Source organism: Anomalospiza imberbis, chromosome 23, assembly GCF_031753505.1.
Source record: "Anomalospiza imberbis isolate Cuckoo-Finch-1a 21T00152 chromosome 23, ASM3175350v1, whole genome shotgun sequence".
Taxonomy (NCBI): Eukaryota; Metazoa; Chordata; class Aves; order Passeriformes; family Viduidae; genus Anomalospiza; species Anomalospiza imberbis.
In genome coordinates, this window is record NC_089703.1 from 1,213,632 (window position 1) to 1,237,728 (window position 24,097).

Here is a 24,097-nt window from a genome sequence, read left to right on the forward strand (position 1 = left end):
TAAACTATTCCAGCCTTCTACAGAAGAGCCTGGTGCCTTCTATAAAAGCACTTTGCACTAATTTAGTGTGCCCCAGCTGGTTAGATCCACGTTAGCAGCTACTTGAATGTAATCAGTTCTGAATTAGTGGATAAAATAGGAGTTTAGAGCTTCTGCCCCCCACCAGATGTACCCACACAGATGCAGCCCCTCTGGCAGAGGCAGGAGGAAGGATTAAATCCTGAATTTCTTGTGGATCTTTCAAAAGATGCTTTCTCCCTGAAGTTGTGGTGTTTCTTGCAGCCCCTTTGCATCCTGCTCAGGCTGCTGATGTGGACATCAATCACCAGGGACACAGGGAGCTGGAAAGGCACTGGTTAGACAGTAATGGGACACGGTGCGATCACTAATAACCCCTGTGTTTAATTAGGGCACATGACAGCCCTTCCTCTAAGGTCAGTGTCACTCCTGCCTCTGAAATTTGCTCCATCTCTTTCTGAGAAGGTATTAAATAGCTATAAGGAAGCAGGAGGAATTTGGTTTTTAAAATCACTTTGAAATTTTCGGGACTTATTAAGTAATAAGGTTTCAGAAAAGCTCTTTCATTTGTTCCTCTAGAACAGGCACCATGTGTTAATTGCTGGCATGAAAGAATCCTGTTCCTAAGGCTTTTGATTCAGGCGTTCTGGATTGAAGTGATTCTTCCTTCTGGAATTGATTGGTCCCAGCTCTGATTCATGAAGTAAATTCTTTCCTTCAGCCCACAGCAGAAGCCTTTGAAACCCCAGCAGCACTGCCCTGTGCATGTTAATCCCATTCTGTGCCTGTGTCCAGACACTGCTTCATACCTCATAAAATCTGCAGTTGTTACTGGGAAGTGGCTCTTACACTAATTTAATCAATTAGGCCAAGATCTAGGAGGAGTTCACTGGGCCTTTAAAAGCTTTTGATATTTCCACAGCCATTTTTCAGACCCACAAGCTCAATTAGAAGTACCAGGGAATCTTTTTCCCTGCCTGACACGTGCTGCATCCCCAGTTCCTGCACGCTCCAAGCTAAACACCTTTCCTTCCTATTGGACAGGTTGCTAATTGCATTTCTTTTAGCAAGAAATACTTTTAATCCAAGAGTTTCCAAGCATTCCGTGGGCAAATGAGCCTTGCTGTGCTTCAGCAGGAGAGGTGGGGCTGGGCAGTCAGACTTTCTCACTGGGAATCAGTTTTATGGGGTTGGGTTTTTCCAGTGGCTTTGCAATTTGACTGGGAATTGGCCTGGAAAAAAGGCTGCTGTGAGAAGTGAATATCCTAATGCTTAGCCCATCACAGTTTAGTCTTTCCTTATGTTTAGACAGACTTGGTTTGGTCCATGTTGAACATGGATCAGACTAGAAGGTGGATTTTTGGAGTCTCCTTGGATCTTCATAAATAGATAATTTTTATTTTCTTCATATTATTAAATCCTGCTTGTGGGAGTCTCACAGGTACTTCTGTGAGTGCTCCTGGAATAACAAAGGTTTGTGAAGGATATCAAACAGTCATGGAATCCACATTGTGAAGGCAGAGCTTTTATTAATTTTATTTTTTAATATTAGACTTCAAGGTTGCTGACTTTGTCCATACATTTCCACTCGAAGTGTGTTTGATCACTCTGTTAAATGGAATTCTTATGGGGTATTTGGGGCCAACAACACTGAAACCTGTTAGCTGAAACACAAACCATTCTCTTTTGGGGAAATTAGAGGTCTGACTTTTGAAATTTAAGTGCTTGTCCATCTGTCTTTCTTCAAATAGCCTCCAGTTAAGTGTTTAAATGTGTTGTGAGTGCATTTCCACAAAAATAAAAAATACAGGGCTGTGTTAGGAGTTTTTTTGGTTGGTAAAGCTGCTGCTGGCTCCAGCTGGAGCAGGATGAAAATGCCACAAGCTGCTGGCTGGAAGGGTCTGTTTGGGCTGCCCCTCAGTGCCATTCCTGCAGCCAGGGGAAGAGCTTTGGTGTTTGCACTTGGAGCATCTCCCAGTGGTTCTGCAGGAGCTGCCTGCTCACCCTCTGCAGCAGCTGAGCCATCTGGGAGCACCAGGGGGGGTTTATGTGAATCTCTTTCAGAGATTTTAGGTAAAGGAGGGAGGAAAGAGCTGAGAAGGGACCTCATCCCTGTGTGTCCCTGTCTGAAGGGGGGCTCTGAGCAGGGCTCTGCTCCATGGGACCCAGCAGTGGCACCAGAGGATCGGGCAGGGACTGATTCCAGGGAGCTCCACCTGAACACGAGGAAGAACAACCTTACACGCTCTGGGATGCGTTGCCCAGAGAGGCTGCGGAGTGTCCCTCACTGGAGATGTTCCAGACCCATCCAGACGCAGTCCTGTGCCCTGGCTGACCCTGCTGGAGCAGGGAGGTGGCACCAGATGAGGCCCTCTGGGCCCTTCCAGCCTGACCCAGCTGGGATCTTGTGGCTGTTGACTCCTCTCCAAAGCAACCACATTTTAAGCAGCTGTTTAAATCACGAAACCCCAGAATCACTGAGGTTGGAAAAACCCTCCAAAACCATTGAGTCCAACCTTGACCAGTCCCCACCTTGTCCCCAGCCCAGAGCACAGAGTGCCACGTCCAGCCCATCCTTGGACACCTCCAGGGATGGGCACTCCAAACCTCCCTGGGCAGCCCCTGCCAAGGCCTGAGCACCCTTTCCACGGGGAAATTCCTCCTGGTGTCCACCCTGAGCCGGCCCTGGCCCAGCCTGAGGCTGTTCCCTCTCCTCCTGTCCCTGTTCCCTGGGAGCAGAGCCCGACCCCCTCGGCTGTCCCCTTCTGTCAGGAGCTGTGCAGAGCCACAAGGTCCCTCCTGAGCCTCCTTTTCTCCAGGCTGAGCCCCTTCCCTGCTGCCTCAGCTGCTCCTGGTGCTCCAGACCCTTCCCCAGCTCCGTTCCCTTCCCTGGACACGCTCCAGCCCCTCCAGGTCCTTCTTGTGGTGAGGGCCCAGAACTGGACACAGCCCTGAGATGAAAATCATGACCTGAAAATATCACTTGGGTGGAAGTGACACAACTCCACTTTCCCTGGTCTCACCTTGCCTGTCAGGTATGGTCAGGAGGAGTTGTGGGAGCAAAGCAGAGGCTTTGTGCTTTGCACCAAACAGGTGTCAGAGCCCGCTGCCTTTCTGAGAAATGAGTGGCAAAGAGAAGAAGCCTTTCCCTGTGGCCAACACTGGGACCTGGTGGTGCAGCCAGGGGCTGGGAAAAGTGAGTGGGGAAGGGGGAGTAAAGGGTGGAGGTGTTTTTCTTTGAGCCAGCAGTGCTATGTGTAAGTTGGTTACTCCAAGGGGAAATGAATAGCAAAATGCAGGTTTCCAGAATGGGAGTTATAAAAGCCTCAAGCAGATGGGCAAAGAGTTCCATTAATCTTTTAATACCAAATCTTTCATTAAGAACACAAAAATCTCTTCCACACCTGCAGAAATTGTTGTAAAACCTGCAGCTTTACAAACCCTGTTAAATCCTTCAAACGGTTTCCTAATGTTATGCTAAAGGTGGAGTTTATTTCAAAGCAGAATAGTGGAGGACACTGTGGACCTTAATCATAGCCAGCACTGTTTGACTCAAATACTGTCAGATCCTAAGTAAACTACACAATCAATTTGTATTTGCATGAAAACAGTTTTTAATATTTAAAGTTCAATAGCTGAAGCCTTGTTGTTGAATATATAAGAAGGGACAGATTGAAACCCAAGAGATTTTTTTTTATCTAGAAAACCTGAAGCCAGGGAATGACCCCCAGGTGAGTTTTGAGGGCTCAGTGTCCCCTTTTTGCCAGTGTTTGAAATGGCTGTGGAGAGTGCAGTTCTTACAGGTAGATTGCTCTGGGCACCTTTTGGTTTTTTTGGAAGTTCCGCATCTGTGGATGAGGTCAGACCCACCAATACGAAACCTTTCTGAGCCATGGAATAGCCTGAGCTGGAAGCGACCCCCAAGGACCATCCAGGCCAACTCCTGGCCCTGCACAGACACCCCAGCAATCCCTGGGAGTGTTGTCCAGATGCTCCTGGGAACTCTGGCAGCCTCGGGGCCGTGAGCAGGCTCTGTCTCGTTGTCTCGGTTTGAAAAGCCAGGTGTCTGCTGAGGAAGGCAGGAGCCTCCCCTGAAATGGGAAATGTAAACCCCCTCCCTCTGAATCGTTATCATTTTGAAATTAAGGGGCTCTCAGGCAAAGATATGGGAATAGGAATAACAATTCTTTATTAGGGAAGAAAAATTTTAAAATAAACAATGCAGTAACACAAAACAACACTGCCGGAGTCAGAGCAGGCCCTGGCAGCCTGTGGCTCAGGGTGGTGGCAGCAGTCCCATTCCAAGGTGGCTCAGCCCTCCTGCAGTGCCAGCTGGGCTTCTGCTGGAGCAGGGATCCTGGGGAAGGGTGGAGTTTTCCTCTGAAGATCCAGTGGTGGTGTAGATGGGCCTGGGCTTCCTCTGGGAATGCAGTGGGAAAGAGCTGCTCCTCTGGGAATGCAGTGGAGAAGACAGCTGCTCCTCTGGGAATGCAGTGGGAAAGAGCTGCTCCTCTGGGAATGCAGTGGAGAAGGCTGCCCTGGTGTCCCAAAATCTCAGATTGTATCCAGGTAGGAATGCTTGGCTCCTCCCCCTGGGTGGAGCGTCTCCCACTGGGATGATGGAATTTTCTCAGCCATGCAAGGACACTCAATGGCCCATGAACAGAAGATAATTAATAACTAATGGCCTATTAACAGGAGATATCTCCTGGAGGGAGGATTTGTGGAAGAGATAAAGAAAACTGCCCAATGAACAGAAGATAACTGCCCCACCTCTGACAGACTGGAATAGAATTCACACCCCCATTTCCAGCCTAAGACACTCTCTGACTGTTTTTCCTGTCCCCTGGTGTGACTGTCCCTTTCCTTGTCTCCCTGCAGGTCACCCTGGAGCAACAAGTACGACCCTCCCCTGGAGGACGGTGCCATGCCCTCGGCTCGCCTGCGCAAGCTGGAGGTGGAAGCCAACAATGCCTTTGACCAGTACAGAGACTTGTATGTCAGTCCTACCCTCAGAGCCCCGTCTGTCTGTGTGTCTGTCTGTGTCCCCTGGGGCAGGCTGGGGGGGAGGCAGCGCTGGGTTTGTGATGCCAGACCTGATCAAATCTGTCAGCTAGTGCCAGAGGCAGATGCTGAGGTGCTTTCCCACCTCCTTCCTCCTTCAGCAGATTGATGTTCTCTTTGTCCTGGCATGACCTGGCTTCTCTTTGATCTCTAAGTTCAGTCTTAAACCATCTGCATTTTCCATTCCCTCAAGGCTGTACTCTTAAAAAATCTGAGTGCAGCAGCAGCTCTCACATCTCCCAGTAAAACGACAGGCACTGAAGGCTGAAGTGCAGCAGTTGGGCAGGGATTCATGTACTTCTGCTGCAGGATGCTTGTTTCAGGTCCTGTCTGATGAAACAGGTGTAAAACAAAGGAATTAATGGAGCACGTGTGAGATCAATGGAGATTAGGCAGTGGCTTTTTAAAGCAGCAATAGGAAGCTGTCTGGGTGAGTTACCAGTTGAACAATTTTTCTGTAAACTGGGCCCGCACTGGTCCTGCACTGCACTTACCTCCACATCCTTGGGATGTGATCAGGTTGAGCTGTGGGCTCTGTATTCTGTGTTCTCATAAGCAGTGCTGGGGTGGAAAGCTATGCTAAAACTACACAGCAAGTGAGTGTTGCAAAACAAAGTGAACCAGTAAATGTACCCTTTCCTGGGACACTTTCTTAGGAAGGTGCCTAAAGACCATGAAAAAAGTGAACAAACTTCATTGCTGCTTCATGTTGCCTGAAAAGGGAGATAAAACACAGCCTTAGATGTAGTTGGTCATGTTACAGTGCTGACAGAAGCATATTAGAAGGAACTTTTCTTGCTGGGTTCTGTGGCTCAGTGTAAATGCAGCCTGTCCAAATGTGTTAAGCATCACACTTCTGTTACAGGTATCAAATTTTTACTTTTTAGTGCATTATTTTCATAGCTCTCCAACTTCTCTTGCAAGTAACAGTTGTTATTGGTATCTGAACTGACTGGAAGAAAGGAATTTTGCATATTCAGCAAAGCCAAATTTGCAGTTACTCCCCAGATGCAGAGCAGAGCAGGACCAATAAGATTTTTAATACCCTGAGATGAAAATGAGGAGGTTTATGGAACCAAGGTTGTCTTTTTAAATCCCTCTCTGCTCAGATGACCATGAAGTCATGGCTGGGTACAATAACTTCTTTAAACAGCTTGAATTTGCTGAAAGGAAAGCCCAGGGCAGGTTTCTGACTGAGGTGAATCTGCTGAGCCCTGCTCAGTGTGGGGTACAGCAGTACCTTTATGTAACAGTCTTCATGTATTGTGTGGAAGGAAAAGGTGATCTTGTTCCAAATTCCATCTTTCTGTGCAGGTTTTACAGGCAGGAATGGTCAGAGGGGACCCAGGAGGGATCACAGCCAGGAGGACAGGTCAGACTATGGGCACAGGGGCCAGCACAGAACACTTCTTGTGATCCCAAAAGTGGAGGAGGAAAAAAGGACAGGGGTGGCTTAATGTTTGGCTGAGCAGTGTAAAAAAATTGTGGCGTTTGTGGAAAGAATTTGCCAAGTTTAGGAAACTTAACCTCAGTGTCTGAAGGGTTTGTTGTGCTTAAAATCGGGATTTGTACTTTACCTCCAGCAGAGATGTGGGGAGAAACAGGCTTTTGTTCTTGCAGTTGGGCTCTGCACTTTTCTGAATAAGACAATTGGATTTTTGTGTTTTGACAGCAGAAGCCTGATTTTTATTTGGAGACCAGAGGGTGGGAATTCAGAGGTGGCAACAAGTGCCAGCTTCCTTCAGTGCTGCTCTTGCCAGCACGTTGGGTTGGGAATGACTGCAGCAATTCCTCACGGAGCAGCTGCTGGGGCTGCTTGGGCAGGGCTGTGGTGGGAGGTGGCAGTGCCAGGGATGTCACTCCGTGGCTGCTGGGGCTGCCTGGGCAGGGCTGTGGTGGGAGGTGGCAGTGCCAGGGATGTCACTCCGTGGCTGCTGGGGCTGGCAGCTGACCCTGGGATTGCCTGTAAAGCCAGCAGTGGGGCTGGGCCAGGCAGAGTCCATGGAGGTGTCACTGTCCTGGCAGTGTCACTGCTCTGGCAGCTCCTGGAGGTGGGGAGGGAGGGCACAGGGCATCCTGGGCCAGGAACCTGTGTCCTTCCCAATTCCAGAGCCAGGCACAGCAGAGCTTTCCCAGCACTGGGAGATACTTCAGGCTCTTTGATGGGTTAATCAAAGAGCTGAGCATGCTGGCAGTCCTTAGGACTGTATCTTTTGTAGAAATTCTGGTTACTCTTAGATGGGGACATCTATTCCAGGTTCACCTTCCAGGAGCAGGGATCAGTCTGTAAGCAGTGTGCAGAAAATCTACATTTTGTGTTGACCTGCAGAGGCTTTCATCATTTCTGCTCTGGTGAGGTTGCCTGCCCACACAGATCCTTCACAGGGGACACCAGGCTAATTGATAAGTCACATTATAAATTCTTTCTTAAAAAATACCAGTTGAAGTGCAGTGGCTGCAGATGAAGAGGATGAAAATGCTGCTGAGGGAGAAGCCTCAAACCTGACACATCATCTCCTCACCAGCAGTCCCTGAAGAGGCTGTTCTGTCCCTCTGTGGGGCAGAGAATGTTTCTGAGCTGCCTCTGTAACCACAGCTGCTGTTTCATGCAAGAGAGGTAACAGTGAATACAAAAGTAATCACAGCACTCACAGGGAACACCAGATCCCAGCCTGCCTGAACTTCCTGGGCTGTTCAGGCATTTTATTCCTGTAATGAGAGTTGCTGCTGGGTTTTTCAGAGCAAGTAGTGGCTTTGTGTCCAGACTTGCTAGACAACTTCTGCTGTCCTAGGTTTTTGCAAGGCCTGTCCAGCCTGGCCTTGGACAATTCCAGGGATCCAGGGGCAGCCAGAGTTTCTCTGGGCACGCTGTGCCAGGGCCTGCCCATCCTCACAAGGAGCAACTCCATCCCAATATCCCATCTAACCCTGCCCTCTGGCAGTGGGAAGCCATTCCCTCTTGTCCTTGTCCAAAATCTCTCTCCATCTTTCCTGTTGGCTCCTTCAGGCACTGGAAGGCCCCAGCCAGGTCACCCCAGAACCTCCTTTCTCCGGGCTGAACAACCCCAGGTCTCTCAGAGGTTGCTGTGCACAGGGCTCACTTCACTCCTGAGCTTCCAAACACACCTGGTGCTGGTCATCCCAGCATCTGTAGATAAATGGGCACTTAGAGAACATCTCCATCCCACTCTGCTCTCCCCATGCGGTCCCACCCTCCCCTGGATCAGCTCCCCTTTTACCTCTAACACAGAAAGTGCTGATATCTCACAGAATTCATCTCAGGCCTCTCCCAGCACTTCAGATTCTTCAGTTCTTCCTTGTGTCAGTCCCATTTGGCCCACACACCTTTCCTTTTTAGACTTCTCTTTTCATCAGGTGTGGTAAGTCTCCACCTACGTTCAGTGAGTCACTGCATTGTATTTGCCATTTCCCAAGGGGTTGGCACCTGCTGTCGTGGGTGTTTTGAGGGAAACAGCCTGTTGTGGGTTTGTTAACAGTTTGTATGGAATAATCCAGTCAGATTTGCTTGCTAGGGACCTTAAAATCCATTTTTGTCCCCAAAAGCTTAATGGCCACTGAGTGACTGTAGTGTCAAAACAAGTTTGGGGGGAAGTCTTGTAATATTGCATGTAATAAAATCATGTAAGCTGGAGAAGGACAATTCTGCTGAACCTTCAGTGCCTGTGAGCCAGTGCTGAATTGGCCTTAAGTGTCTGTTTTAGTGCAAACTACATTTGTATCTCTGGAGTTTCCCACCTTTCCTTTCTGGAGGCATTTGGGTTAAAGAGGAATTACACCAGGTTGTAGTTCCCTCTCTGTTCTCTGTGTTAAACAAGAAGCATGTTTCTTGGTTATCTGTTTTACCAAAATCCATGTCACTTTCCCAAAAAACAACTGTTCCATTTCCATCTCCTGCTGCCAGGTTTAACTCCAGCAGTGCCTGGAGCTAATGCTCTGGTATGTTTATGTTCAGTAGGTTATTATTCCCAGATGGAAGTCTAATATCTTACACCACTCAGTTAGAGCCTTGGCTTTCCACTTCCAATATGGTGAAGATAATTTCTTCCAACACATGGTTGTAATTTATTGCCCTTTGCTTGACGTGTGTGTGCTTGATTGAAATCAAAGCATAATGAGGACCAGGGCAGCTGGTTAAATCTCCCCATTTTAGATTCTGCCTTCCCTTGTTTTGGGTTGGAGATAATCAGGCCTTTAATTAAGTAATCTAATGGCTCTTTGTTGTCTGGAAGAAATAATTTCTGAAGTGATTAAATAGACCTCCCCTGGGAAGGATGCTGCTGATCTGTCTGCAAACAGGATGAGTTTTGGCAACTTGGGACTGGTTTAGTGAGTGACATGCATTGAGAAAGCTATTCCTCCTTTTTTCTGTGGCTTAAATTGGATTTATTGGTGCTTTTGATTTTTAACAGCTTTAAAAAAAAGATAAAACATCATCTTAATCGTTCTGCTCCTGAAAAATGTTTGTATTGATTAAGATTTTGAGTTTCCTCAGCAGAGTGAGCAATGAAACCTTTTGAACTTCTGCTTCTGTCGCTGTTTTGATGTTGATCCATTTTCAGTTTGTTATATTAGAGCTCTGGACCAGGAATTTGGTAGGAGTGGAAGTAGGTCTGGGAGAGGATTGACCTCTGAAATGTCTTTGTTGTGTGTAATCCTTTTATTATTGAATTTTGATTGGAATCTAGTCCAGAACAGTTATTCCAGTTTTGGATAGTGTTAGCGGTGCTGAGGGTGGCACCCCAGGCCTCTGCTCTTTGCAGTGTGGCAATTCCTGTGCTGTGGATGGAACACGGGTGCTCTTTGCAGCCAGCTGAGCATCCACTGCCTTTCCCTGCTCTGGAGGAGGAATTCCCTGGGCCCTGCCTCAGCCGTGTGTGGGTTGAGGAGCCTTTGGCCAGGGCTTGGGCAGGTACAGCAGTGAAGTCCCAGTGACAGATGAGTCTGCCCCTTCATTTTTAGAGTGCTCAGGCCTGAGTGTAGTTTTTGTTTTTATTACTCTGTTTAATCTTGTGGAACAGCCTGGCTTTGCTGGCCTTCAGGGATGTCTCATTTTGTGCCATCATCTGCACTGAGCATGTTCAGATGTCCCATAAACTGCTGGATAGTTCAACTTTCTTTAGCTGTTTTTACCCTTTTCCCTAGTTTATTTTGGATTGTGTGCTTGAACAACCTCTGGCACGGCCTTATTGCACTTGTCCTGATAAGAAAAAATGGGAGCCTCTATTAGTGCTGCCCTTGGGCTGTAGCTGTTTCCGAGATCTGCTGCAGTGTCATCGAGTTCTGCTTCCCTGACAGACCCCGAGAGCCTCTCGGTGGAGCTCAGGCCAACTCACAGAATTCTCTGCACTTCTCACAGGGTTTGTAGCAAGTGCTGCATTCATCTGTTTGACCAGCTTTGCTGTACTTTGTGCATGGAACAGCCCTGATTCCACCAAGGACAGGTGTAAGAGGTGTCACCAGGGCGTTGCTTTCAGCACAGCCTGCCCTGGCACAGGGTGCCCAGAGAAAGAAACTCTGGATGCCCAGCCCCTGGCAGTGTCCAAGGCCAGGTTGGATGGGGTTGGAGCTCACTGGGGGGTTTGGCAGCTGTGAGCCCTTTATGAGCCCTGTGTCTGTGCTCAGATGCAAACCTGCTCTGCCTGAGCTGGAAGCCCCTGGAAAGCTTTGAAGTGACTTTATTGCCATCAGCTCCCTGTTCCTCATTACTGCTGCAGCCCTTTGTGCTGGCTTTCTCCTGGGCATGGGAGTTCCTGGGGCTTGCACAGCCAGGGCCCTGCAGATTGAATCCAGATGGGTTTGTTGTGCATCCCAGCACTAAGGAAACTGCCTGTGCATCCCTCTGCTGCCTGGGGATCTGCACCGTAGGGTGTGACATCGGCATCGTGTCATCAGGGAGATTCTTGCCTCGGGTCAGGCTAATAATGGTGAGATGAAGTCTCCTAAGACAGGTCTAAACCACCAGGACTTTCTCTGCTTTCATGTCTGTGTGCTTTTGGAGTTACAGCCATGCTGCTTTCCCAAGGAAATTACTCAGATGTAGAAAACAGAGCAGTGATGGGATCCCCTCCTCAGCGTCCCCATAGGCAGCTCAGAGCAGAATTAATATCGAAGTTGTTGATAAATACTACACAAATTAGGGAATCTTCGTAGAAAAGAGGGAAAATTAAATGTACTGGCATGCTGCAAGACTGAATCAGTTGCTTTTCATCTGATTTTTTTTCTTTGGGAGTTCCATTTTGGAGCAGCTCTGCACACACTGCATTCTTATCTTCTGAATCGGAGATGTTGGGTGGAGAGGAGTTTTTCCCTTGGGTTCCCACAGTTCTCTGTAATTACATAAAAACTGAACACTTGGATTAGGAGGTCAGCATTGATGATGCAGCACTGTCCTCAAACACTGCTCTCTGAAGGCTTTAAATCCCTAGGAAGAACTGACTTACGTTCAAAAATGAGATGAAATTTTAAACTGTCAGTTTACTGTGATCTGGAATTTTTGAACTGGTTGTCTCTAATAATACTTTGTATTGTATTATTTACCTCATGTCCTCACAAATGTACAGTGTTTTAATGATGGAATTTGAAGACAGAGTGACTTAAACAGCAGCAGCCTTCTTGTGGCAGATCTGATAAATAATTCTTCTGTTAGAGAATTGATGTCACATGAAATCTGCAGCCTCCAAAGATTTTGCCAAACTTAAACCATGACACAGAAGATTTCTGCTGTCTCTTCCCCTCCTATCCACGTTTGGATTGCAGCTGGCAGAGTCTGGAATGTGGCAGACTGGGGGTGGCTGAAGCAGTGTCTGTGCTGCCCAAGGATGGCCGTGGGAGAAGGGTTTGGAAGCAGTGGGAGCTTCCTGCTGTTAATGAAGCAGGCCCTCGTTTGAGCACGTTCCAGAGCGATCCCTTGTCCTCTCATTAGGTGGCTGATGGAACTGTTTCCAGGTTACTTCTCCAAAGGGATTTGGTCATTAATTTCCATCTGCCAGGAGCAGTCGGATGGGAAGGAAAATGTGAGCAGTGCACTTTTCATTAAATAATGAAAGGTGCTAGAAAGCACAAACTGGGAAGTTCTGGGAGACTTTTAGCCTTCAGGATCCCATTGTTTGGGTACTGTTTTCCTTCCTTGCAGAGTTCCTGCACTTCACAACTCTGCTGAGCAGTTTGAGTCATCCTACCGTGGTCCAGATGTGTGCTTTTAAGTACAACTGGCATTGAAGTTACACATACCTAACTAGATTGGTATGTTTGCTCCAGGGATTTTTGCACCTGTGTATGCTGGAAAGAATTCCTGTAAAATACCTGTACAGAGCCCCCAAGCATAATTTGGGCTGAGTTCATCAAGTGGGGTGCAAAACCCCTGGGCCGTGCACAGACATTTTACTCATTTTAATCTCTGGGTGAGATTGTGGAAGGGCTCCATCCACAGTTGTGCTCCTGGGGCCAGGGAAGGAGAGAGGAGCCGTAAATCCCCTGGACTCACAGCAGTGGGAGAAGTGTCACATCCTGCTCGTTCCTGGTACCAGCCTGTCCTTAAATTAAAGAACAGCCTCCTGAGCCTCATCACTCGACAGCTGGATGGAGGCAACAATTATTTAGGGACAGCTGATCGCCTGAAGAATTTGTTCCTCCTCCTTGAGGTGTGAGGTTGCAGGGGATTTGTTGAACACCTGAGCAATGCTTTGGGTTTGATGGAAGGTGGGTTGCTCAAATTTGCCACTTCCTTCACATTTCTGTTGCGATTCCTGTGCTGGTTTGGGGTGCCGGGGAAGGGCTCGGTGGGAGTTGTGCCACGTCACTTGCCACTCCAGTCTCCTGTTCCCAGGAGAGCTGGAATGTGCTTCCTCACCTCAGCATTTAGGAAAAGTTTTGGGTTGCTGTGAGACACCAGCTGCTCACACTGTGACTTCAGTCCTTGTCACTCTTGTAAAAACATGTGAGCTGAATGCTCAGTATTTTCCTTTGGGGTAGGATTTTTAAATGCCAGTTTTCTCGGAGGTCTGTTGATCTAAATAGCTGGAGACTTTTCCCTTCTGTGCTGAACTTCTGTAGCTGGAAGAAATAACTATGTGACCTTTAGGGAATAAAAGAAAATACATTTTTCTGCTTTAAATGAGCCAGTTTGAAACCCTGTGCAAGCCTTTGGAAGGTTTGCAGAGCCAGGCTGAGGTTCCAGGTGTTGGTGCTTTGGCATCGGGGGTTGGGAGAGCCATAAGCCACAGACTTTTTGTCTCTGGCTCTCAGCTGCTTACTGGAAAATACACAAATGTTTTTATGGATGAGCGATTTGGTTCTGAGGTGTAATTGAAAGTCAGAGCTTGTTTTTATTGCTGTGTGGTGGAAAGTCATTTTCTCCGCACAGCGTCCAGGATCTCTTGGTGAGGCTTGGAGGAGAGGAACCAGAGTTATCAGGAGGGTCACAGGGCCTTCCTGAGCTGTCCTTCAGTGGTAAAACAAAGTGATTAATGTGCCCTCCTTCCCTGAGGGCTGGGATGGGAGCTGGGGGATTTCCTCCCCTATCACATCCCTCTTGAAGTTACAGCTTTGTTCTGGCCACAGCCTCTATTTCATGGGTACAGCTCCGGCTCCTTAGACAAGTTTCCATCCTGTGTCTCCACCCGCTTCAACTTCAAACACTTCATAAAGCTTTGGAGCACTCTTAGCTTAAGTATTTTCTTTTATTCTTGCATTTGTAAAGTAGGTCAGTCTTAAGTGTGACATTTTTTGTATAAAACAGCTTTTTCCAGCAGTTCTGTGGTTGATGAGTAACAGATATAAAAATTCAGTGTTTGATCATGGCATTAAAACTATAATTGATTTTGAGCGAGCTGCTGTTCCAAATTCTGTAAAGAGAGTGAATGATTACTTTGGGCCTTATGCCTGTTAGTCACCTTCCTGGGCAGCTTTAAAAGAAGTTTTTTTCCCAGAGATAGAGCACTCGCTGTCTTCTCCAAGGACAGGGATGTCACTTGGTCTTGCTGATCTTTTAAGGTCCTTCTAACTGAACCCAACTATGATATAATTTAGCAGTGTTTTCCTTGTTAATTAAGGGATTTGACAACCATAAAACAATTTTTCATTGTTTTATAACAAAGTTTTGTCTGTAGGTAAAGCCTGATTTATCTGGATTGAAACATTCTGGACTGACCGGTGTCCTTAGGCAGAGAGCAGTGCTTGCTTTGCTCTGAAGCTGTCCTTTCAGAATGGTTTGTCCCTTTGGGTGTGTCTGAGGTACCACAATAGGAATTCCTCCTACTTGAGGCCTCCTGAGCATCCCAAAAGCATCTGCTGGCTGCTTGGATCTTTGGGAGAGGGCAGGTGTAGCCAGGTGGGCGTCAGTCTCTTCTCCCAGGTGACAAGAGGAAACGGCCTCTCAGGTTGTGCCAGGGGAGGTTTAAGTTGGAGATTAGGAAAAAAATTCAGAGAAAGGGTTGTAAAGCATTGGAATAGGATGTCCAGGGCAATGGTGGAGTCACCACCCCTGGAAGTGTTCAGAAAACCTGTGGGGCTGTGGGTTAGGGCTGAACGTGGTGGTGCTGGGCTGCTGGTTGGGCTTGATGACCTCAAAGGGCTTTTCCAGCCTCAAGGATTCTGTGATTCCAGCTTCCAGAGAAGCCAGATTGTCTTCTCCAGCCACAGCTGTGCAGGAGCACCAGGGCCAGGGACATCCAGAACAGGACACTAAGGAAAGAGGTGTTTGATGCAGGAGCTGTAGTCCTCTGCTGCGTGTGACTGCCTTGCCCATCCGTTTCTCTAACAGAGAAGATCCCAGTTTGTGCCTTCCTGAGGCCTTTTCCAAGCTGGTTCCTCTCCTGCTTGCATTTTAGTATGTGTACCAGTATGTGGTGAAGGGGTGTTTTGGAGGAAGCCCAGCCCTCCTGCAGCAAATCCAAATCCATGAATGTCAATTTAAATTCCTCCCAATCTATCGTCCCGTTTTCTGTTAGGGAACAATTAGCCTGTGGCACCTCTTTATTTTTATTTTAAAAAACCAGGAATGTTCCCCTCATGTCTAGCTGTGACTTTCTGAGGTTCAGAAATCCCACTTCAGTGCTATTTGAAGGTGAAATGCAGTGTGGTGATCAGTTCTATATTTTTTCTCCCCATGAAGGAGGAGGGGATTTTGGAGCCTTTGGATAATGTATATCCTGGCGTGCCTTGGATTCAGTCACTGGCATTGTTGTTCCAGCCTGCAGTTCCTGGGCCTGGCCATGGCAGAGCAGCTTTATTGAAATTGCATGTTGGTATTTAAAACAATATTAATACTATATTTGATTCATTAGATCTCCAAAGGCACTTAAAGCGTTTCCATGTGTGCGCTGTTGGTTCTGGCGGGAGGTTCTTCACATGGTTTTATGTGGTTTCAGACAACATTTTAGCACATTCTTAAAATACCCACAAAAGCCTTTATGTAAAATCTCATAAAGGTGAACCACATAAAAATTATTTTTTTCCTGTTTCATGTCATCAGGATCAAAGTACAGTAGGTAAGAATAAATTTCCCAAAACCTTGTTTCAGTCCCTCTCTTAATTAATGTTTCATGCTCGTAGCAAGGTCATAAAGTGGGTAATGGGGAAACTGTCTGTGCACACTGTAATGTTCTCAGTGACTGCCAGCTCATTTTGAGTGAATTCACTGATTCTGTATATGAAAAAGAACATGTTATATATATTTTAAAGCAGTGTGATGCTGAGAAGGGACAATAACTGCTTCTCTCTGGCCTCTGATTCCCACTGCCAAAGGAAGGGTGGCTTAGGTTGGAGCTGAGGTTCACTGCAGGACTGGAATTCCCGTTCACTGCATTAACCAAAATCCATTTGTGAATTCCCCAGGGGATGTAAAAAGGGTGTTTGTTGGTTTGTTAGGTTGAAGTGGCCTGCTGGAAGCCTGGCTTTAGCATGGCTGGGCTTTGCTTTTTTAACTGTGTTATCAGTGGTTGGCACGTGCCCCAGGACAGGGGGTGCTGGGCTGGGCTGGGTGAGGAGAGGCAGAGCCACCCCTTAGAAATAAAAGGCTGTGGTGAGCTTATAGGAAATTGTTCACCCCTCCTGAGGTCAGCATTGGTTTGGTAAAGGCTTGGGTGTCTGCAGTTAAAGGGAATTGGGGCTCTTGGGTGACTCTGCCCTCTTGAAACAAGGTATTGATGTGATCTGTGAGTGCAGAAAATGTGCTGGAAGCGTTGGAAGTGTCACTGGAGTTCACTTTTCTCCTGGCTGCTGGCAAGGGTGGGGTTAGTGTGCTGTAATCTGCAGTTCTCAGGGGTAATCCATGAACTCCACATTGCAGTAAGGTGACTTTTAAGCACCATTCACGACTGGAAGGCCCACTAGGAAGGGGGGAAGCACAGAGGTGGGACTGTTCAATGATTTTTTTTCATGTTTGCTGTGAGGGATGATTTCCTCTATCATAGGAGTGAGTGGTCACTCCCAGGTGTGTGTGACAGTCAGAGGCAGAATGCAGACAGGTTAATCTGCCTGGGAGCTGGCAGTCCTGGCAGCTCCTCATGACTTTGGATGATGAGATTTTGCCCTCCTGCAGGCAATGAAAAGTCTGACTACCAACATTTCGTGTTGTTGATGCAGTTTATGAAGTTTCCTCTCCTCCTTTCACATGATCCTTGTGTGCCATGCTCACCCCTGAGATGTGAGAGTTGTGTGCCATGAACCAGTATTTATTATTCCCTTTTCCTTCATCCTCCTTATGGCTTTGCTAACTTGAGAGTGGAAGGGGTAAAATGCTGTGGGTTGCAATTCCGCTTTTCTACAAGACAGAATTACTCCTTTTGCATCTTTCTTCCAACAATGTTGGGTTGTTTACTGTTATTTTATGAAATGCATTTTCAATCTGCACCAGTGTCATCCAGAGGGAGTGGGGCTCTACAGATCCCATTGCTTGGTTGGTTTTCTGAGTGTACTTTCAGCAAAAGACACCTGAGATTGAGGCAGTCCAGCTTATTTTCTCTTGTTCCCCATATCTGGTGCTGGAATAATAAAGCCTCAACAGCATCTCTACATTTCTGAGATCCCTGGTTTCAGCTCCCTTTGCAGTAAACCAGTCAGCTTCACACAGACTTTTGAGGCAGCAACATAAAGTTACTTACTTGCTCCCTTTTGTCTTAATTAGTGAACTTTGCTGTAAAGAACTTCCAGATTTTGCCAATAGTGAGGGGGGAAAAGACCAAATAGTAAAATAAAGCCTTACTCTCAGCCCACTTTGTAGCTCGTGCTTTTGCCAGCTGTTGTAGGTAATTGGAATCAGAGGAGTTGTTTGCTCAAGTCCTGTAGAAATCTGTAAATAGCTCTGGTTCTCACCAGACCTTTATTCCCCTTCAGAGAAATTTGCAGTTGTTTTGTAATTAAAGTCTCTGCATTATGAAGTGATTTGAACTGCCGTGTTTCTGGGTGTGTAACTGTGAGAGTGTGCTGTCTTGAAAGGAAAAAAAAAATCTGTATTAGGACATTGCAATTCTGCTTATTTAAGATGATTATTATTGATAGCTGCCTCTGGCTTGGGTCCTGCATGCTTTTAACTTGCCTTTGGGTTGCATCCTGCAGGTATTTTGAAGGTGGAGTCTCCTCTGTCTACCTCTGGGATCTGGATCATGGCTTTGCTGGGGTGATCCTCATTAAGAAAGCTGGAGATGGATCAAAGAAGATTAAGGGATGCTGGGATTCCATCCACGTGGTGGAGGTTCAGGTACAGCCTCTGGGGCAGCTGATACACCCCAGTGAAAACAAAACCTGGTTAATTCCAGACAATTAAGGAGCACAGGTGTTCCACTGAACAATGCAATACTGTGTCAGGGCTGTAAACTTCTTTCCCTTGTTAATTTTTGAAAATGCCCCGAAGCAATTTGGATAGAGATAAGTCAGGGCTGTAATCAAAGAATCCCAGAAGAATTGGAAGTATGCTACTTTCTGTGCATGTGATCCCGAGATGTGTGGGGGGGTTTAACATAAAGAGCTACAGATAAATATCACTAATTAGGTAATAAAACAAGGTATTAGGAGGCTGAATTGCTCTAACTAGATTTGCTTTGGAAAATTAGAGGAATGTGCACACTTAGGATTGTCTTGAAGAGACTGTGCTGCATGAGTGGGGTTAGACTTACCTGGCTCGCTGCATGTGGGGTGTGCCAGGCCAGCCCCCATTAGGTTTAGGTGGGATTTTAACCTTCTGCCTCTGTCCCTTTTTGTTCCCTTGCACTCGCAGGAGAAGTCCAGCGGCCGCACTGCCCATTACAAGCTGACCTCCACAGTGATGCTGTGGCTGCAGACCAATAAAACTGGCTCTGGTACCATGAACCTGGGGGGGAGCCTCACCAGACAGGTAAGGCTGTGTCCTGCAGGCCTGGCCAGCCCTGGCCCCACTCCACAGCCAGCAGCCCCAGTCAGGCACAGAGCCTTGCTTTTGTGAGGTGTTGTATAAACATCTCTTCTCCTGCTGTTCTGCAGCCCAGTGAAATGGTGAATGCAGTGTGTAATTACCAGAAAGCTCCTTGAAGTGTGCTTGACACATTGGGGCTTGCAATTAAAAATACAAAACATCCAGCAGGAGTTCAGACTTGCTGGCAATTCTCAGTTTGTCTTTTAGTGTTCCTGAATTTTTATTCTTCCAAGCATGTTGCAGATATTTTTATCTGGAAGATTTGCCCACTTTCTCACTGGAAGATTCCAACAGGATTATAAAAATACAGGATGACTTCTTTTCTTACTCTCTTTTAAAAGCCAGCTAAACCACTGAGAACAAACCTGTATTTTGCACTGACAGTAAGATTTTTTTAGGACATCAATTACATAGTCTCTTCCTTTAGTGTTTTCTCCCTGCAGTATCAGAACACCGATTTTAAAAAAAATCTCCTGAAAAGATAAATCTGTCCTAAACATCTGGGGGTTTTGTGCCAGCATTAATGACTTTGCCTGCCTCCTGAGAGCTGCTTTTCACCAGGAAAGTGCCAGGCTGGCAGATCTCGGCAGTGCTGCAGTCCCTGACAGGCAGGATCTGCTGAGCCAGACTTCCTAGGATGAGGCTGCTTCTGCCCCACCACCTGCCAGAGGCTTCTGCCTCCCTGCTGGTGAACGGGGCTTGCTTTGGGCTGTGGAAGTCAGTGACTCGAGCAGAGTAATAAACTCTGGAGGACAGGAGGCACATTGTAAGGTCATGAGTGACTGGAGAGATTGGCAGCGGCTGAAACTCCTTTATGAGCCTTCCCAGGGCACACTGGGGCTTTCCGTACAAAGGACAATGCAGACTCTGTTAAAAACCTCATGGTTCTGTACAGGTTTGAGCCAGGTGAAGCCAAGGAGGGTCTGGGATTGCAGAGAGGGACTGAAATTGGGTTAGTCTTGCCCAGCTTGCCCCAGCCTGGGTGATTTTTCTTTCCGTGTTGTTGACATTGAAGAAGCTGATGGAAAAGCAAGTGAAGGAAAAAGGCATCTGGAGACAGTTTTGAGCCCTTTTTTGACTCTTTTTGCAGTAATTGCACCCGAGTTATGGTGACCCGGACAAATATTTAATCACAGGCCTTGCTAATCCTGTAAATCAGAGCTATGAAGTGCAGGCCAAGGGCTTGACTCTGGCCATGGCCTCTGGAGCACGAGCTGTGCCAAGGAAAACAAGGGCCTGTGCAGAATGGGTGTCCTCAGTACACCTTGGCCTGAGCTGCTGGGCCTTGTTTGGTTTGACTTTCCCTCTCAAAGCTTCAGTGGGGAGATTCATGCTTCTGTCATCATTTTAGCAGCAGAACATTGGATTCAGATGTGGTGCAGGAAGCCAGGGGCTGGTTCAGTGTCAGGAACACCGGGGCGAGGATGCACAGGTCCTGCACAAACAGGAGCCTGGGGCCACATCCCAGCCTGGGCTGTGCTGGCTGGGGTGGGACAGAATCCTGCAGAAAACCGCAGTCTCCACGCTGCCTCGAGGTGTTCTGTGTGAGGAGGAGCTGCTTGTGCCCAGCTGAAGTTTACCTGCAGCTGGACTAAACTCCTGAGTGCAGGGCTTGGACTTGGCTCTAAATCCAGTGTGCTGCATCAGCCAGGTTCTGCAAGTTTTACTTCTCCTTTTCTCATCAGCCTGTTACGCAGCCTGCAGCAAACTGAGCCACCAAGAGTTGGTTTTAGTTACCTCTTGAACAGCATGGTACAGGTTCACCTTGACAGGTATCAGTAATATATTGAAAAAACTTTGTACATGGTAAATTTACATGGGTTTGGTCAACTCAGCATTTAAGCTATTTGGCCACCTTTGATCCTGAAATGAGAGTAGCAGATGTCCTTGTGTTTGAGAGGAAGCTTTTGAAGTGTTGGTCATATCCTGGCTCACAACCTGATGGCACAGCAGCCTGCCAGTGCTTGGAAGGGGAAGTCTGGTCAGAGCCATTCCTCCAAAACCAGTTTGGCCTCCTAGCTGCAAACGGGGCATTTTCTGAGTGCTGATGGAGGGATTAACCTGGGGGCCAGAGGAGCAGCTCAGGGAGTGCCACGTGGTGGAGCTGAGCTTGGAGCTGGACTAGGGCTCTAGAAAGAGCTGTTTTCTGCAGTCACTTCCTGGAGCTGGGATTGTTGCCCTGCACCCCACACAACCAGGGCGTTTTGCTGCCTTTGTCAAGGCCATTTGGAAAAACTCTGCCTGTCTTGAATGCCCCCAGGCTCATTCCTGTGAGGCTCCCACTTGGGCTATTCCTAAATGTTGCACTGAATTTTGAGAAGGATTTTTTTCCTCTCTCTTCAAGATGCTGTGTTTGCTGTGGCTGGCCCTGGATCCCTGGAGGTGTCCAAGGCCAGGCTGGATGGGGTTTGGAGCAACCTGGGGCAGTGAGAGGTGTCCCTGCCCGTGGCAGAGCGTGGCCCTGGAGTGTTCCTACAGCTGCCGTGGGGCCACGTGCTGGTCCCTCCTGGGTAGATGCTGCCCAGAGGTCACATCCCTGGCGTGTGTCTGTTTTATTTTATACACTGGGAGTTGACATCTCTCTAGCAGTGCCTTCAACTACTTTTCCTTGATTTCCCCAGTGCAGTTTCTTGTCTGCTACAATATAAGTTGTCTCTGTTTCTAGGAAGAAACAAACATTTTGCATTTGAGAGTGGACAGAATAAGGAAAGGGGGAGACAGAGGATTCAGCCTGTTTTGGGAAGCTGAAAACTCCCCTTGGTGTAGCTTTAATTTACTTTACCTGGTGGGTTTTGGAATTTGAGGCTTTTGCTGTAGCAGTTCAATTGCAGAATTTCAGATTCTGTCTGGATCCAGTAGAGGAATGGGTGTTTATCCACACACAGGGGTGTGCAGCACAAACCCCTGTGTGTTGTCACAGCACTGCTTTATACAATCTACCTGTGTGCATCATTGCTTTATGTATGTGCATGGATTCACTTACCTTGAGGGGGGGAGATCAGTTCTTACCAGAACTGATCTCCAGGCACACAGAACCAGGCACACAGCTCCAGGCACACAGAACCCATGGATTGTAATTCTGGCCTGAAAACTTTGGGAGAGTTAAAGCTGAAGTGACATCTTCACACTGGAACTCCATTGGGTCCTGCTGCAGCAGTGCCTCTGTGTGGCAGAGACTCTCCTTTGCCCAGGGGGGGTTTGGCTGGAATTTTTAGGAATAAATATTGTTCCACATAAATAGTGCCAGAGAGGACGCAGGGAGCAGGGCTTGCAGGGAAATGAAACGTGCCAGCAGCTTTTCAATTACCTTGCACGTTCTCTGGGGACTGCAGGTACCTCCCAGCCCTCCTGATTGAAGCCAGATGTTTGGCAGCTGATTTTCCCTGGCAGATTTTGGGGTCCTGTCCCTTTGTGTACCTTGGAATCACTTGTGTCGCTCGCACGGCTCCGAGCGGCTTTGGCTGCATTTTGAGGTTTCATTAGGCTGCACTTTTATTTAAGGTAAGAGCAGCTGCGTGATCCTGTTTCACTTGGTGCAAAGGAGATGTGGAGGCTTCCCCTTTCCTGGCAGTCAGTCAGCACTGCACTTTGCTGGATGGGCTTCTGCAGCCCCTCCTTCCAGGCAGCACGGGCAGGTGCCTTCCTGAGGTGTCCTCGTGCACAAAGAGCCTGTGTGTGTGTTCCCTGGGCCGCGATGAGCCTGAGGAAGTGAGTTTGCTGAGGAAGAAGTTGGCTCCAAACCTACAGTTTATTTACACTTGGAGATGTGGGAAGGGGAGGATGTAAAGTCACGGGGAAGTGAGGCCTGAGATGTGGGATCAAAGGAGCACAGAGGTTGATTTTTGAGCTTGGAACACTCTCTAGCGAGGGCAGAAGGTTTTGCAGAGCTGGATGAAGGCTGGGCTGTGCAGACAGAGCAATCCCTGCCTGCAGGAAGAGCTGCCCTGGCATCTGCTGCTGCTCAGTGAAACCCCAGCAGAGCCACTCTGCATTTATCATCCAGGGAAATGCCTGTGCTCAGCAATTAAGAGACTCATCAAGGGCAGCTTGCATGGAAAAGCCCATCCCGCCGACTTCCAGATGTTGTAACTTTGTTTTTCCACCAGTGGGATTTCTTGTGACCCTTGGGCTCCCCTCAGCAGTTACCCATGTCCTGGAGTCTCTCTCGTCACCAGCTGAGCAGTGTTCGGGTGCAGGAACAGCAGGGGTGTGCTGACAGGGGTTGTCCAGGGAATTATTTCTGCCTCACTTTTCCATCGTGAGGGTGGGCAGGGCCTGGCACCTCTCCAGGCTGCCCAGAGCAGCGGTGGGGGATCCCTGGCAGTGTCCCGGCAGGTTAGACAGGGCTCAGAGCCGCCTGGGACAGGGGAAGGTGTCCCTGCCGTGGCAGGCGTGCAGTGGGGTGGGCTTTGAGGTCCCCTGTGGATTTCTCAGAGGTTCAGTTCTGTAACAGGTGAGAAAAAGGGAGGAGAGGAGAGGACTTGAGGCAGGTAAAGGTCGTGTAGCATCCCCAGGTTTGCCCATGGTTTTGGCTGGACGGTTTGGCAAAGGAAATGGGAAATTTGGCTACATTGGTGAGAGCAAATCTCTGTGGAGGGCTGGGCTCAGTTCTCAGCTGATTCCTACAACGCTGCAAGCCCTGCAGAGACCACAACCTCCATTTGTTGCTTGTAGTTTGAAATAAGTGCTGGAGAGGCAGGCCAAATTTTGCCTTACTGATATCCAAATAATTCCACATATTTTCCACCTGGAGCCTTCAGCCTGCCCACTGCCTGGGGCTTTGGGAGCCCTTGGCACACACTGCTGTTTGTGTTTCGTTAAAGGGATTTTCACTTTGCTCCGCGGCCAGAGCAGCTGTGGGTGTTGTTGGCTTTTCAGAGCAAAATGGAGGATGAGTTCCCTTCTACCTTTGCTGGTGTTTTCAGACACTTTCATGGTGAAACAAAGTGTTTATCCAGCTTAAATGTCCCTCTTTGTATTATTCCTCCAAACAATGTTTACAGAAAGCCCAGACAGCTGCTTTATTCCGTGCAGGAAACATCCAGGGTGAGCAGGCAGCCCTGGACATGTCCCAGAGGAGTGAGTGTCCCTGTGAGTCAGACTGGAGCAGATGGCTGGGGGAGCCAGGAGGGGAGCCAGGCCCTGGGTCTGCTGCAGGAGAGCCGGGGCTGGGCTGGGCTGGGACTGGGCTGGGACTGGGCTGGGACTGGGACTGGGACTGGGACTGGGACTGGGTCTGGACTGGGACTGGGCTGGGACTGGGACTGGGACTGGGACTGGGACTGGGACTGGGACTGGGACTGGGACTGGGCTGGGCTGGGACTGGGACTGAGCTGGGACTGGGCTGGGACTGGGACTAGGACTGGGACTGGGCTGGGACTGGGCTGGGACTGGGACTAGGACTGGGACAGGGGCTGGGCTGGGACTGGGACTGAGCTGGGACTGGGCTGGGACTGGGACTGGGACTGAGCTGGGACTGGGACTGGGACTGGGCTGGGACGGGGCCAGGACTGGGCCAGGACTGAGCCAGGACTGGGCTCTCCCTGGGCTCTCCCTGGGGTTTGGCTGAGCCCAGCAGGCAGGTGGGAGTGACAGAGGGAGGATGAG

The 24,097-nt window shown here is 48.4% G+C and overlaps 1 protein-coding gene across 4 annotated transcripts in view; it reads left to right on the forward strand.

Annotated features, from left to right (window-relative positions):
* The window catches only part of CAPZB (capping actin protein of muscle Z-line subunit beta), a 67,408-nt gene that overhangs the window by 36,842 nt on the left and 6,469 nt on the right, over positions 1-24,097 (forward strand). For all 4 annotated transcript variants that reach the window (XM_068171569.1, XM_068171570.1, XM_068171571.1 and 1 more), the window contains exons 4-6: positions 4,900-5,013; positions 17,659-17,800; positions 18,317-18,433. In XM_068171569.1, the coding sequence (XP_068027670.1) occupies positions 4,900-5,013; positions 17,659-17,800; positions 18,317-18,433 (373 nt within the window). The remainder of the gene's footprint in view (positions 1-4,899; positions 5,014-17,658; positions 17,801-18,316; positions 18,434-24,097) is intronic.